Consider the following 15,073-nt stretch of genomic DNA (forward strand, 5'->3'; position numbering starts at 1 on the left):
AGGCACAGAAATAGAACCCCACAACTAGAACTCAGATATAAACAACTCCGTAACAATGCCAAAAGGGTCTATATTAAAACAACGAATGTTACAAATTACAAACGTTCAGATGAACAAAAATGCCACAACTCGAAGTTTGTTTGTTTTTTTATCATAGTACAGTGAAGATCGGAATATTTTCCCTTTCTTCACTGTAGTGCAATCTCAGAGTTGGAATATATATTTAGCGGGGGTGTGGGGGCACAGCCCCCCACAATAACATCATCAATGATAAAAAAAGCTATTTCTCCACTAAACTCACTACCTAACAAAATAACCCCAAATTGTTCTGGAACTTTATTTACTCTCTCCTCAGTCCTGGTACAGAACACAACCCCTCCCCATCTCCTGACAAAAATCCTCAAGAAATTGCCCAAGCCTTCAATTCTCATTTTATTGATACTATCCAAAAAACATGTTAATAATTTCTCTCTACAAACTAACAAAGTATAATTGTCAACATAAACAACAATAAACTCTCTAACCACTCCCCCCACATCAATCGGAATTCCAACAAAAACCCATCCACTCCTCTATTTACATTACAACCAGTACCCACCTCTCTAGTTCGTAAACTGCTCTCAAAACTAAAACCATGCTCCCCTCTTCCAATGGCCTCCCAGCTGAATACTTAAAACTTGCAGCAGATTCTATAGCTGTTAAAATAAGCATTCTCATTAACTGATCACTCTTTGAATCATATGCCCCACAACTATTAAAAAACAATTATTACTCCCCTTCACAAAGGCGGCAACACCAATGATCTATCTAACTACTGGCCGATCTCCATACTTTCACCTCAATCTAAAATTCTAGAAAAGTGTATTTATTCTCAATTGCTAAAACATCTCACAGACAATAACCTAATCACACTCACCCAATATAGTTTTCGGCCAGCACACTTCACAACAGCCTTACTGTCATTTACCAACACTGTATACAAAGCTCTTGATGCAGGCCTACTAACATCAGTGATCCTACTAGACCTATCAAAAGCTTTTGATACAGTGTCCCACTCAAAACTACTTTTACAACTTGACACCATAAACTGCTCCCCACACACTCTAACCTGGTTCCATAACTGCCTATACAGCAGAAAACAATCTGTTAGATGGCAAAGTAAGCAATCCGATTACCTGCTCAACTACACAGGCATTCCCCAAGGGTCAATTCTTGGGCCCTTGATTTTTAATATATTTATTAATAGTCTCCATAAAGCATCCCTGCAAAGTACACTCATTCAATACACTGACAATTTAACTATAATTACATCCTCTAACAACATCTCAGATTTCCTAAAGTTAACAAAAAATGCATTTACTTCCATCAAATCCTGGCTTAATGAAGCTCAACTGCTACTTAATCCCAAAAAATCTAAACTTTTACTCTTCACAACCAAACTTCTACTCTAGACCTTAAAATATTCTCTCAAAACAATACAGAAATTGAAACTGTAAAAACAGCCAAACTACTTGGCATCACAATTGATGACAAACTGTCCTTTAAGAATCATGTACTCAGCCAAATCAAAAAGACCCATTTTAAGCTTGGCAAACTGTAGAGGCATAAACTCTATTTGGACAAGTCTACGAAGTTGAAACTAGCTAATAGTCTACTTTTACCCTCCCTCCTCTATAGTTGCCCCATTTTCACTAACCTACACACATCTCTCCTTAACAAACTACAATCATGCTGCTATAAAATAGCTAAGTTTGTCTCCAACATGCCAACTCGCAGACATCATTGCCTGGCCACTAACTGGTTTGAGTTCCCTCACTACCTACATTACTCCCAACTTACTCTCGCCCACAACCCACAAGCTATTAAATAATCCAAACTACTGCCCATCCCTTCAAACTATAATACAAACACACACCCCTACTCTGCATCTTAGGTCCTCTAACAAATGACTCTTAACCATAACTAAACCCAACAAAAGAGCTGGACAATGTCTCTATTCCCATGCCATTACCAAACTTTGGAATGCGCTCCATCTCTCTATTACTCGACTAGACTCTTTAAAAACATTTAAATTTCCACTAAAAGAATACTATCTCAATAACCCTGTCTGTTCTTGTAGTCATACGATTAAACTACCTTAAATGTTTTAGCCACTATACACTACAAATACTTTTACTAACTTAATATAATTGCAGTTTACACTATCTGTCTTCGTATCCAGTCTCTCTTCCTTTCTTTATTTCTGTAGCTGAATAAACAGAATTGATTAAACAGTACTCTTACTTATTAGAATATACAAACAGAATTTCTAAAAATTTAACACACTGGGTTTATTTTTTTGTATTGTATACCTCTATAATATGCATTTGTCTTGTATATCTACTTCAATTTGTACTATGTAAAAAACTTTCTTGACTTTCAAAGTTAAGATGATGTTATGTAAAAATTTCTGTGATTATATGGAGCTTTTCTCCTCGGGCCTCCACTGAAAATGGGTCGTTGGGCCTAGTGGACTTTCCCATTTAAAAAATGTCAATAAATAAATAAATAAATAATAAATTATATAACTGAAGACATAAAATACTGAAAATATTGTAACTGTTATAAATATTGCAACTGTTGTAAATATTATAAATAGAATGGTAGGGTATGATGTGTTAAGATGGGTTACTATAAGCTGATTGAGTTTTCAGAAACTCAAACTCCATATGGTCGAGACCATATGATCAAATTTTTGAAAACTCAAAGCTTTTGAATTAAGATTGTGGTACAGCAAGGACTGGGAAAGATATGCTTTTCCTCACTGTAGTGTAATCTTGGAGTTGGTGTATATAATTTGCAGGGTGTTTGGGGTGCAAGGGGGCTTGCCCCCTGCAAAAATGTAAAAAAGGTAGAGTTTTGTGGGTTTTTTTTTTTTTTGCTGTTCGAGGTTTTGGAAGCTTGATCATATGGTCTCTTCAATATTTTTTCGAGTTTCCAAAAAATCGATCATCTGACATAGGCCCATTAAGATATATGCAAAAAATGTAACCCCCACTCTTTATAATAAGTGCCATGAAATCTTTAACAGACACTTACGCTACCACCAGTTCAGACAGATTGGACCTTGATTAAATGTCTTGTTCAAAGGATGGCACTCTCAGAAGTGTAGTACCTTCCCTTTATGCTGCACTGCACTGCAGTGCCACTATTGGAAAATGAATCCCAGCAATTATTGAGCCATTGACTCCAAACTGACAAAGTCCAATTTCAAGACGTGTAGCATTGTCACATTTGGTAAATAAATCTCAACAGCAACTTATAGTATAGGCAACTTCAAACTCTGGACAGATATAGATGTCAGAGAACTCAACACCTTCATAGATAACTCCTTATGCCTCAGCCACCGCACAGCAACAGTAATCAGAACATTAAAATAATAACCTATAGAAGTCAAATATACAAGGATGATCATTAATAAAACTGTAGGTAAGCACTTTTTTAACAAATGCAACATTTCATCAATCAAGATAATCTACAGACCAGTTTAAATAAGAAAGAATTCAGTGACATCATGCAAATAAACATAATTTGCTGTCATCACAAAGATAGAATTTTTCACATAGGTAATTAACATGAAGTTTAAACTAAATCAACAACTATGTAACTTGAAACTAATGTGCTAGTTGATTTAACCTCAATAAACTAGTAAATTTAAAATTCCCATTTAATGCAGGGTCTGTGAATGCATTAAACCTCAACTGTCAGGGCAATTTGTGCCTTTCTTAAAAGGTGATCAAATACCCTCCTCTGACCTCTTCAATAGCATGCATGCATACATGCAGAGACAGGGCATGGATGACCCTTGTGATGAAACTAGTGCTCACAACATCACCAGGGGTGGGATTAGGCCAATTATAGTCAAAAATAAAAAAAAAAAATGTTCTCATTGTAGATGCGTGGGAAGGCACACATTACTCTCATGACCACACACCTGTCTGGATGATTGCTCTCCTCACCCCGTCGCCATAGATAGTGAAGTGCGTGATATAAGGAAAGCTTGATGGTTGTCAAGAATGAGGCAGAAAACATAAAAAAAAAATAACAAAATCTGCAACTGACTAAAACAAAAGCATGATAAGCATGGCAGTGCTTTGAATTTAAATTCTAGCAGATCTCATTACACAAAATTAATACATTTTTCCAGAAAAAGATGTAAGTTTTGGCATATATTACATATGCCCGGCTACACACATGAATGACAGACATCAGCAAGCCTAGATATCTTGTTATGTACTTGTTCAAATGTGAGTAGTGAAAGTGAATACAAGTTTATCTAAAGATAAGTACACTATACCTTGGAAGCAGGTGTTTAGACCCACTGGCACTAGGAATGACGATGACCCTATAAAAATCAATTTTGTTCTGCAAATTATGTGCAGGATAACCTCAAAAATAAAAAAGTACAGATAGCAGCAGTTATGTATGAAGTATTTACATTATGAATATTCATTGGCATGAAGTTATAACAGAGTATATTCAAGCCAAACACGGTCTAGTACATACGTAACAAGTCTTACTAAAGAGAAGAATGAGAATTTTAATTGGAATGCATTGTTTGTGATGCAGTGTTTACTATGCTAAATTATGTCTGCATTTGCAGGTGGTAGGAAGAACAGATGTGGATGGAGATCCATATAAGACTTCTGCAGGACATGTAAGTACTGTAACTGTAAGATTTTTATTACATATTCTACAAAATGTTGAGCAGATGCATTCCAGTCTACACGAATGTATATGTAGTTGTCTGTGATTACTTGCTTCATGTTTTACACAATATGAGATAAATTTAAATGCAGTAAGTATATCACGCAAGTATATCAAGTCATGGCTTGTCACAGAGATATTTTAAAAGGAATACAGCCTGTGTATGTGCTACATTCCTTTCTTCCCATTGGATGGTTTCTTCTAAATACTAATCTGTACAGTGCTCTCAGTCTTATTTAAATCATATTTGTTTTCCTAAAATGCTTTCTCTGGAGAGGTTGCCTTTGGTGACTGAGTTCAGCTAAGTGGTCCTTAGTGAAAGTATCAGTGATTAAATTGCTTAAGTCCCATTTCTTAATGTGCAGCTTTGGTTGACTATGTAAATACACCAGACATTGCAGGACTGGTATAACACAATTTGTTGTACACAATTCAGATGCCTGATTACTAAGCAGAGATCATGGTAGGTAATCTGGCTAGCTGTACTGATTGGAATGAGAAGCCACATGCAGTGTTGTTACACAAGTAGTATGGGGACCTGTCTCCCAAACGGGTACCCCTTTCCCCATGAAGTAAACCTAAATGCTGACATCTTGGACTGCGCCACTCACTGTTGCTATTCCCTTGTAAATGTAAAACCACACCCCTACTCAATTGACACCAATTACACAAACCCTAATTACAACACCCCTCCCCTTTAATACACCTCACCTTTCAATTACAACACTCTCTTCCACCTTGAACTCATTACAACTTACTATACTTCTCAAACTCTATCTGACCTACCATTCTTCATACTCCATCTATAACCTCACTTCCCAAATATGTATATAACAGTCAATTCTTCTCAAAACCAAATACTATTCTTCCTAGTACTCTTAACTCCTCTTATTACATCATATTTCCTAACCTTCTGTGAACAACCCATACACTCCATCTCTATATTTCCCTCTTTTCAAACGTCATCATCTATAACACCTTCACCTGTGACATTCCAAAACCCCATCTATAAATCCAACTACTCTCCATCTAAATTTCACAGGCTAACTCATATTAAATTTTATAACCAGAAAACAAAGAAACTTGCCTACTACTTTGTCATAAACTTTAAACCCAAACAACAAATACTCCACAACACACTTTTAGATGGTGATATTCATCCAAACCCTGGCCCACTGCACACCCAGATCTTAACTACCAAAAACAATGACAACCCTAAACCTATACCAACAACCAAATCTACCAACTCTCTCGTCATAGCTCATCTGAATATACGTAGTATTTGCAACAAAATTGCACAATTACATGCACTCCTTGATGTCAACCAATTTGACATCCTATGCCTATCTGAAACATGGCTAAAACCCACTATTAAAGACTGTGAAATTACCCCACCAGGATATAATATAATTAGACTCAACCGCACAACAAAAAAGGGAGGAGGTGTTGCTATTCTTTACAAAACTCAGCTACAAATCAGCACCATCAATCTGAACCTCCCCTTAAACAATAACACCGAACTAATATGCTCTAAACTTCAAGTAAACAAAAGTAAAGCCATCTATATTATTTGTACATATCTCCTCCCAGGAGATAACATTAACACCCTTGAGTACATTCTCAACTGGCTCGCTTCTAATGTCCCACAAGAAACGATAATGCTAGGTGACCTAAATAGCGATTGGAATCACTGCAACCACTCAAACCCCACCTCCCATATTAATCTCCATGGCTTCTCTTAACTAATTTCAGGCCCGACCAGAATTAACAAAAGCAACAATAAAGACTCCATTTTGGACTGGATACTTACTAATACTCCCCAACAAACCTACACTTCAGGCACCCTACCAGATGATATAAGTGATCACCTATTAACCTATATTATTAGAAAAAAAAAACATCATCACTTTTCCTACCTCATTCCGTACATTAAGCTCAAAAATAAAATTTAATTCAGAACTCTTTCTTACACAACTACACCATTGTAACTGGACTCCTCTAAAGTCACTACCTCTCAATGATGCAGTACAATACTTCAACTCCACATTCTTATTTATTTTAGATCAGCATGCACCAATACGCAAGATTAGAATCAAAAACAAACCTGCCCCCTGGATTAGCAAAAACACTAGACAACTAATCATTACCAGAAACAAATACTTGGCTAAATGGCGTACTTCCAAGAACCAAGCTGACCATCAAACCTTTAGAGAATGTAGGAACAAAACTAAAAAAGTCATACTATCTGACAAACAGAACTACTACATTCGTCTACAACAAATATCCAATAAGGAACCTAAAAAATTTTGGTCCACCATTAATAATCTTTTATCCCCAGGCCAATCAATCACACCCAACCCACAGGACTCTAACCCTGATAACCCTATACAAATAATGCCTTTAACTCCTACTTCACAAATACTATACAAAATCTGGCTAGTCACCTATCTCCTGACACCTCAAATCTACATCCCTTCTCTGTAAATACACCACCCTCATTTCACTTCCTTCCCATCCCTACATCATATATTTTATCACTACTGCAAAAACTAAAACCTTCCTCCCCCTCTGAAGACAAACTCCCTGCTGAGTTTCTGCAAATAGGAGCTAAAGCTATTGCTTATCCTATTTCTATACTGATAAATAAATTCATCAATCTAGGAACTGTCCCTGATATCTGGAAAATATCCCACATCATCCCACTACACAAAGGGGGAAACTCTATTGAACTGTCTAACTATCGTCTTATTGCTTTATTATCCCCTGTTGCCAAAATCTTGGAAAAATGTATCCATAAACAACTTCTAAACCATCTTCTCTGAAACAACCTACTTGCTAACTGTCAACACGGCTTCAGACCTTCCCACAGTACCACCACTGCTCTGCTCTCATTCACAAACACCATCAACACTAACCACAACTTAAACAGTCTTTCATCTGCACTATTCATTGACTTGTCTAAAGCCTTTGACATGGTGAATCACAAAATGCTCTTACACATTCTCAATTCTCTCTCACTGGATCCTAACAGCATAACTTGGTTTAAATCTTACCTCGAAAACCGTCAACAAGCAGTAGTCTGGAAAAACTCGCTATCTGACCACCTTCCTATCTGCCTAGGTGTTCCACAAGGCTCTATCTTAGGTCCACTTCTTTTTTCCATCTTTATCAATGACCTTCAATCAGCTATCCCTTTTTCTAACTGTATTCAATATGCAGATGACTCCACTATTATCTGCACAGCTACCTCTCAAGCTGAACTTCAGTCTCTTACCCAAAAAGCCTTTAACACAGTAGAACAATGGTTCTCCCAACGCTGCCTTCTATTCTCACCAACACGTAAGCAAATCCCCCTAAATTTCTCTATCACTTCCAACAACAATACTAGTATCTCTCCCAACACCACCACAAAACTACTAGGAATTACAATAGACAATAAACTCAATTTTGAAAATCACATTAACTCTATTATAAAAACTGTGAACAAAAAGATAGGAACCCTATATAGAATCAAACCATTTCTTACCCCAGCTACTAGAATTACCCTAGCCAAACCCCATCTAATATCTACTTTACTCTATGCATGTCCTATTTATACCAACCTGTCAAAAAAAACCTTAATAAACTAGTTATATCCTACAGCAACATTGCTAGATTTGCTACCGGATCTCCTTTTTGGACCCACCACTGTATTAATCTAAGATAACTTGGCTGGCTTGAACTTCCCAATCAGATCAAACTACAACAACTAATAATAGCTAACAAAACCCTGTACCAACCCACCAAAACTCCAATACTCACCAGCCTTATTACCCCTTATTATAACCTTAGACATCTATGCTCCTCCAATAAACTCCTGATCAATAGGACTACACCTAATAACTCTGCAGGAGATGGCTTATTCTCCAACTCAGTTGGGAAACATTGGAACAAATTACCCGCTGATATCTCATCCCTGACTTCTGTTCCTATTTTCAAGAAGAATCTCAAATTGTACCTTAACAAAAATTGGCTATGCCCCTGCATTAACCCAGACTAGCCTTGCTCTTCTGTCTCCTATCTCCCTTTCCCTCTCCCCCTTGTTTACCCAATAACGCAGTTGATGTTTCCTAAGCTCCACAACTACACATTAAGACAGGGAACTTACCCGTTGAATAAGTACCAAAAAGTTTTTTTTTTCTTTCCTCTCTTCTTAGGTGTATATTTTGCCTCCTCTTTCATAAAAGTAACTACTTTTTAGACCTAGGAAAATAACCTATTCCTCAACTCACCCTATTCTTTCTCTGATACCTTTCCTATCTTTCATTCACCTCCTTTCTTACTTTATCCTTCTTTCATATTAGCTACTCTATAAAATATTGTTCTTTGCCCATCCCAAAAAGAAAAAATTCCTTTTTTATTTTGTTTTTTCCTGCTTAGTGTTTTACTGTTATAACTTTTATGTAGACCGATTTTTTTAACTATGTATTAATACTTGGAGCTTTTCTCCCCGGGCCTCTACTGAAAATGGACATGTATCCAGTTAGACTAGCCCGGTCAACAAATGTAAAATAAAATAATAATAAAAATAAAATGAAAAAACTGAAAAAGGTTGACCAAACTAGGTCAGTTTTCACCTCGAGTGGAGATTATTCTTTTTTTGCAGCATTATTAAAACTGATTAACCCAGCACTTGGATGGCTGCACTTTATTATGATGTCTAGTAACAGCTATTATTTGAAGAGATTTTGTGAAGAAATCATGACCCAAAAGGGAGACAGAAACATGGTTCTGATTACGGAGCAGTCATTTCTCCCATTTTATTATAAACTAACCATTCTTAGAAACTATTTCAGAGGAAGACTTGCCATACCCCTCAAAGTGCATGGTATACAAAGAGCATGTAGGATATTTTATCCAAAGCACATTGACTCAATATGTTATCAGTTAGCAACCATGTTATTAAAAACTGCACTTGATAGATGTTTTATTTTGTGGAGGAAAAGCCTCCCACATTGTCCATTCAGGGACTGCATCCTGTGGACCCCTGATATATTCTAATTAAGTCTGGGGACAGTGAAATACAGTGGTAAGGAAAAAAATGTCTATTCCAATGATCAGTTTAGAAGGGGCATTTTTTTTTTTTTTTGCTATGTCATAAAAAATAACATTTTCACAGCTGGCTTTCAAAGAACTGTCTGGCCTCCCATTTATGGCAAGTCTGTTTAGTGTGATCATAATTTCTGAAAAAAAAAATTTTTAGTAGGAAATGCTTTCTGCCATCCACTGAGTTATGCTGAATCACTCTATCCATAAACACCTTTATTCTGGATTTACAACAGCCGTTCTGCACTGCTGCTGCAAAACATGGAAAACAGAATGTTGATGCTAATCAAGCCTGTATTTGAAGCCACAAGTTTACTTTTGAGTAAATAGACCACCAAGAACATCTATATTCCCAAGTAACCTAAAGTTGTGATAGAGCTGTTACACGGACTTTAACCTTATAACTGCAGATTCATGGGGATCGCTACAGCACTATGAGTCATTGTAGATGAGTAAATCACAAGCGATGTTTGTCTGTATATCTGTCCGTACTACAGAGTTTCAGACATTCCCAAAGGCAAAGCTGGCCTCCTCACTGAACTAAGCATATCAGCAGGATGTGGGGTAGGAAAACAGAAAGCAATCTTCAGTTCTCTTTTCCAGCTTCAGAGAGTTTGGTTATCAAGCCGTCATTATCATCCAGGTCTCTTCCAGAACAGTAGGGACTCATTCTGGAATTTTCTTCCTCTTGTTCTTGTCACTGATTCTAGAGCATTGTATCACAATATGCTGTTTCACCACTGACTTTAGCCTTTTTGACTTTGGGAGTCCTTTCCAAGGATGATGACATCCCTCCAAAATATTACCAGTAAGTGTGTTTGTGGTGGGGGGTGGGGGGTGGGATAACCTCCACCAAAGAAAGTTATCACATTCAGTGACTTTCTTGTCTCAGAGGAGATAATCCTGCATCTTCCTGTGTGTACTGCATACTTTTTAAAAGAAAACCTTGATCCTTAGAGGCAGAAATCTCTATAATCTTTACCAGGCACCAGTGATTTGTGGCAATACACAATGAGGACCTGTTCCTCATCTATATTTCCAAATAACGTAAATTTTTGTAGATAGACAACTTCTGGCAACTTGGGTAAGAACAACTTTAACGGTCTTCATAAAATGCAAAAACCTAGAAAGTTAGTGACAAAAGAATCTAAAGGCGAGGTATATGATGCCTTAGTTACCTTGAAATAAGATGCCAAGGGGCAGATTCTGAATACCCCTTTAGATAATCACTAATTATTTAGGCCCCCCATCCCAAAAAGCAGGGAGAAAGTGAGAAATAAAATACAACCTGTGAAACAGCCTTTCTATTCTCCTGTGCCCAGGTATATCAGAAGGTTTCCAACCAAGCAGAGTCTGTTTTACAGGAGCCAGTTATTGTTAGTGCAGCTCAGACAAAGGGAAGCTTTAGAGAAAGACAAATGGACAGGAGGCAGGGTTTGAGGCGGGAAGCAGGCCAGAGTTAGAGGAATGGTCCCCCTCCTTCTCTCCTTCCCAAGAAAGTGCCTTCTAATTATCACTGTCTAAAACTACTTCCTTCTCTTACACCATCACCTCATCCCACTTCTTACATTTTAAAAGGAAGACAAACATTCTTTCTTTCTCCAGTTGCTTTTACTAGAAGTTGTCTTGGTTGCTCTAGATAAGATACATACATTTATATATATCTCTCTATAAGGAATATAGAAGATTGTTCAAGTTCCTTACCAGAATCAAGATTTTCAGTTTATCTTCTGTGTTGTTTTTTTTTCTGCTTCTTCTAGCATCTTCACCAAATTCTTCAGTTTTTGCTTAGCAGATACTGAAGGGCATCCATATTTATCCTTACTCGAATGATTACCTGATTCAGGCCTTTGCAAAGAGAAGAATTAACAATGGCCCTGGAATATGTATTTCCTGACTATCACAGGGTATATGGGTAACTCAGAAAATTACCTGAAATCAAGTGTCTGTCCCTGCAACAAGAAAATCTTTCTCCGAATGGTCCCAGATACCAAGGAAAACAGATTATTTCTTTCCCTGGAAAAGACATGTCACCTGAACTCTTTCTTATTGTGGATGGCAGGAAGGATCTGCATGATGATCAGGGGGGTATTCTGAAGGAGCAGTGGCCCATGTCAGCCTCTAATCTAATGATCCCTTTTTGTCAAATTCCATTTGAAGAAAGTCGGCTGGTACCTAAGGATTCCATGGTACTTATAAGGTATTGCCATTCATCTCTGCTAGCCAGAAGCTTAGCTGCTAGGGAGACCAAGTAATGTGCAATCCAGGGATGCCCTTAATCTTCTCCAGGGATGACAAGCCTTGACTATTAATGTACCAGACTTTGCTTGTGATAACCACACAGGACCCATGGAGGCTCATGTAAGTAGAATTTCCTTGACAGGACCAAGCACATTATTGCAAAGACGATGCTGATAATGTGTGCACTCCAAATTTTCAGGGACAACCTGGAAACCAAGCGTACTAGGGATTAACACAGACAATACTACAGCTATAACACAGGCCATACTGTGCAGTGGCACAGAAAAAAGGGAGAAAGGGGGAATGCATCCTTGCAACTCAGAAGACTGTGAATGATGGTTTTGTTGTATGACCATCCAGAGAACCTTCTGCAGGTTTTTCCATCTTTGCCTTTCAGCTGCTACAAGTGCATGAGCCACCAGTCAAACTCAGGTCACCTTTGTTGTAGTTAGAGCTTTATCCCTCTACACTATAGTGCTGGAGCATTTGCTGGAATATTTTTTGTCGTACAATGTTAAATAAGAGTATAATTCAGCACACACAAGTTTACTGTAACTCTATCCATCTTTAAATGATAGCAGTGGTCAAACAGGTAGCATATTTAACCTTTGACAGTGGAAGATCAGAAGACCCTAGTCCCACCCTAGGTGCTTGGATTCAGGTTTTTCAGTGCTGACACTACAGTGTAATGTAAGGGAGTGCTGTACCCCTTTTGATGAGATGTGAAACTGAGGTCCATATGCCTGACTTGTTGGCTCATGTGGATATAAAAAATTCCATCTATCGAAAAGAGAAGGGGTTTTCTCTGGTGCCTTGGCCAAGTTTTGTCTAGTCAGAATAAATACCATCTCAAGTCTTCCCTGAAAGGAGGCCAGTGGCTTAGTGGGACTAACCAGGTCAATTAAGTGTAAGTAAACAAATAAGCATCACAGATATCTAATATAAAGATAATTAACATTTAAATAGGATCATACAGTCTTATACATTTTAAAGCAGAGTTGTGTTATTACAGTTGAAAAAGCAGAAAAAAACAGAATAATTTCTGACTAGTTTACTGAATAAAGATACAAAGAGATAGGGGAGTTTCTCTGGAAGGATATCATGTGTCCTAATGTATTTGTTAGAAGTTGATGACAGTTCCCATCACCAAAGAGCTATAAAGAGAGATCACTGAAACATGCAAAAAGTGAGAATAAAATTTAGGGAGAGGGGTGTGAAATGTGTAGGAATAATGACCAGGAACAAAGTGGAACATATGTAGGCTGACATTCCTAGAGGGAATTTGTGAGGATTGAATAGGAAGTCCAAAAAAAACACTATTCCTCCACTCCTTCACCAATCAAGCATACAAAATACGAATGGAGAACACCAACTGCTGCAAGTTTGAAATTTTTTAATTCAAGTTTGAAATTTTTAATTCTGGTACCTCGGCCTTCGCCTTCTCCTGGAATACATTTTACATAACACTCCACCCATTTTTATACAAATTTTTAATTAAATAATTGATGCACCATTCCCCAATTAAACAATTCACTTTTTACCTATTACTTTAATAAAACAAATTTGGCATTTTTTTTTTTTCCTTTCTTTGAACAATACTATGCAACATACTAACTAGAGAATAAATAACATTCAATTCATAAATACTTTTTTTAAATAATGTATACATAAATATGAATATTATTATAGAAAATATATACATATTATTCAATTGAATGTTATTTATTCTCTAGTTAGTATGTTGCATAGTATTGTTCAAAGAAAGGAAAAAAAAAAAAAAAAAAAAAAAAAAATGCCAAATTTGTTTTATTAAAGTAATAGGTAAAAAGTGAATTGTTTAATTGGGGGATGGTGCATCAATTATTTAATTAAAAATTTGTATAAAAATGGGTGGAGTGTTATGTAAAATGTATTCCAGGAGAAGGCGAAGGCCGAGGTACCAGAAAGAAAAAAAAAAAAAATTTCAAACTTGAATTAAAAAATTTCAAACTTGCAGCAGTTGGTGTTCTCCATTCGTATTTTGTATGCTTGATTGGTGAAGGAGTGGAGGAATAATGTTTTTTTTGGATATTATGTCGGTGGACACCGTCTCTGTCACCCATTTGGGTGCACCATCAGTACAGCCAGTACAGCCAGTGAATTTGGCATCCCTATGGAAAGAGAGGGAGGAGAAAATGGCTAATAATGACCCTTGGGAAAGTTCAAGTATTGATTTTTCGGAGAGGTATGTGGAGTTGGAAAGAGCTTTAATTAAAGAGGTTACAACATTCTACGATTTAAAATTGCTGGAAAAATACATTAAAACTAACATTACTCCAAGAGGTCTTAGAGTTGAACGCTTACCAGCTTTTGAATTTTCAGATGATGAATTAGACTTGTCTGCTGAATGGAAGGACATTTCATTAAAATGCACTTTGAGCTGGCTTGGTGTGTTAGTAAAAAGAAATGAAAGAACACTAAGTAAAACTCGTTCTTCCATCCTGCTTTTGCAGGATAAGCTGATAGATGAAAGTTCTGTGACTGTGTTTAACAAAAACATGATTGAGATAAAAAACAGAGTATCTAAGATTGAAACGGAGGTGGTTTCCCGTAAAAAAGAGAAAATATCTTTGTGATATTAAAGACCATGAAACAGGTAAACTGTTTTCATGGCAATATAGCTTTAAGAAGAAGCGTGGAGCTTCTCGTGACGTCATCAGGGGCCCGAGATCCATCGGTGGCGGTGAAACCTCAGCGTCTTCAGCGGATGAATCAAGCAGCAGGAAGAGTGTATCTTTTGAGAGCCTGAACACAGAACAGGAATCCGGCATGGGAGTCAATAATGCAGCAAGCGACACAGACCAAACAGCGGTGCAACAAAAGGGAAGAGGTCGTCGTTTTCAAAGCAAGGGGAGAAGGAGGTGATAATTCGTCAAGTTTCAACAGACATGGATTTGTTTTTTCAGAGACTGTTTTTCAAAAGGAGACAAGGGTGCAACAGGTTCATGTGGAGATTCCAACG

General features: G+C 37.2%; 1 protein-coding gene across 1 annotated transcript in view; it reads left to right on the forward strand.

The window, feature by feature from the left end:
* Positions 1-15,073, forward strand: part of CDH26 (cadherin 26) — a 2,018,873-nt gene that overhangs the window by 1,814,513 nt on the left and 189,287 nt on the right. Inside the window, exon 14 of the mRNA XM_044089870.1 lies at positions 4,643-4,696. Coding sequence (XP_043945805.1) covers positions 4,643-4,696 — 54 coding nt within the window. The remainder of the gene's footprint in view (positions 1-4,642; positions 4,697-15,073) is intronic.

The sequence above is a fragment of the Protopterus annectens genome, chromosome 12.part0, assembly GCF_019279795.1.
Source record: "Protopterus annectens isolate FY-2018-M chromosome 12.part0, PAN1.0, whole genome shotgun sequence".
NCBI classification, from domain to species: domain Eukaryota; kingdom Metazoa; phylum Chordata; order Ceratodontiformes; family Protopteridae; genus Protopterus; species Protopterus annectens.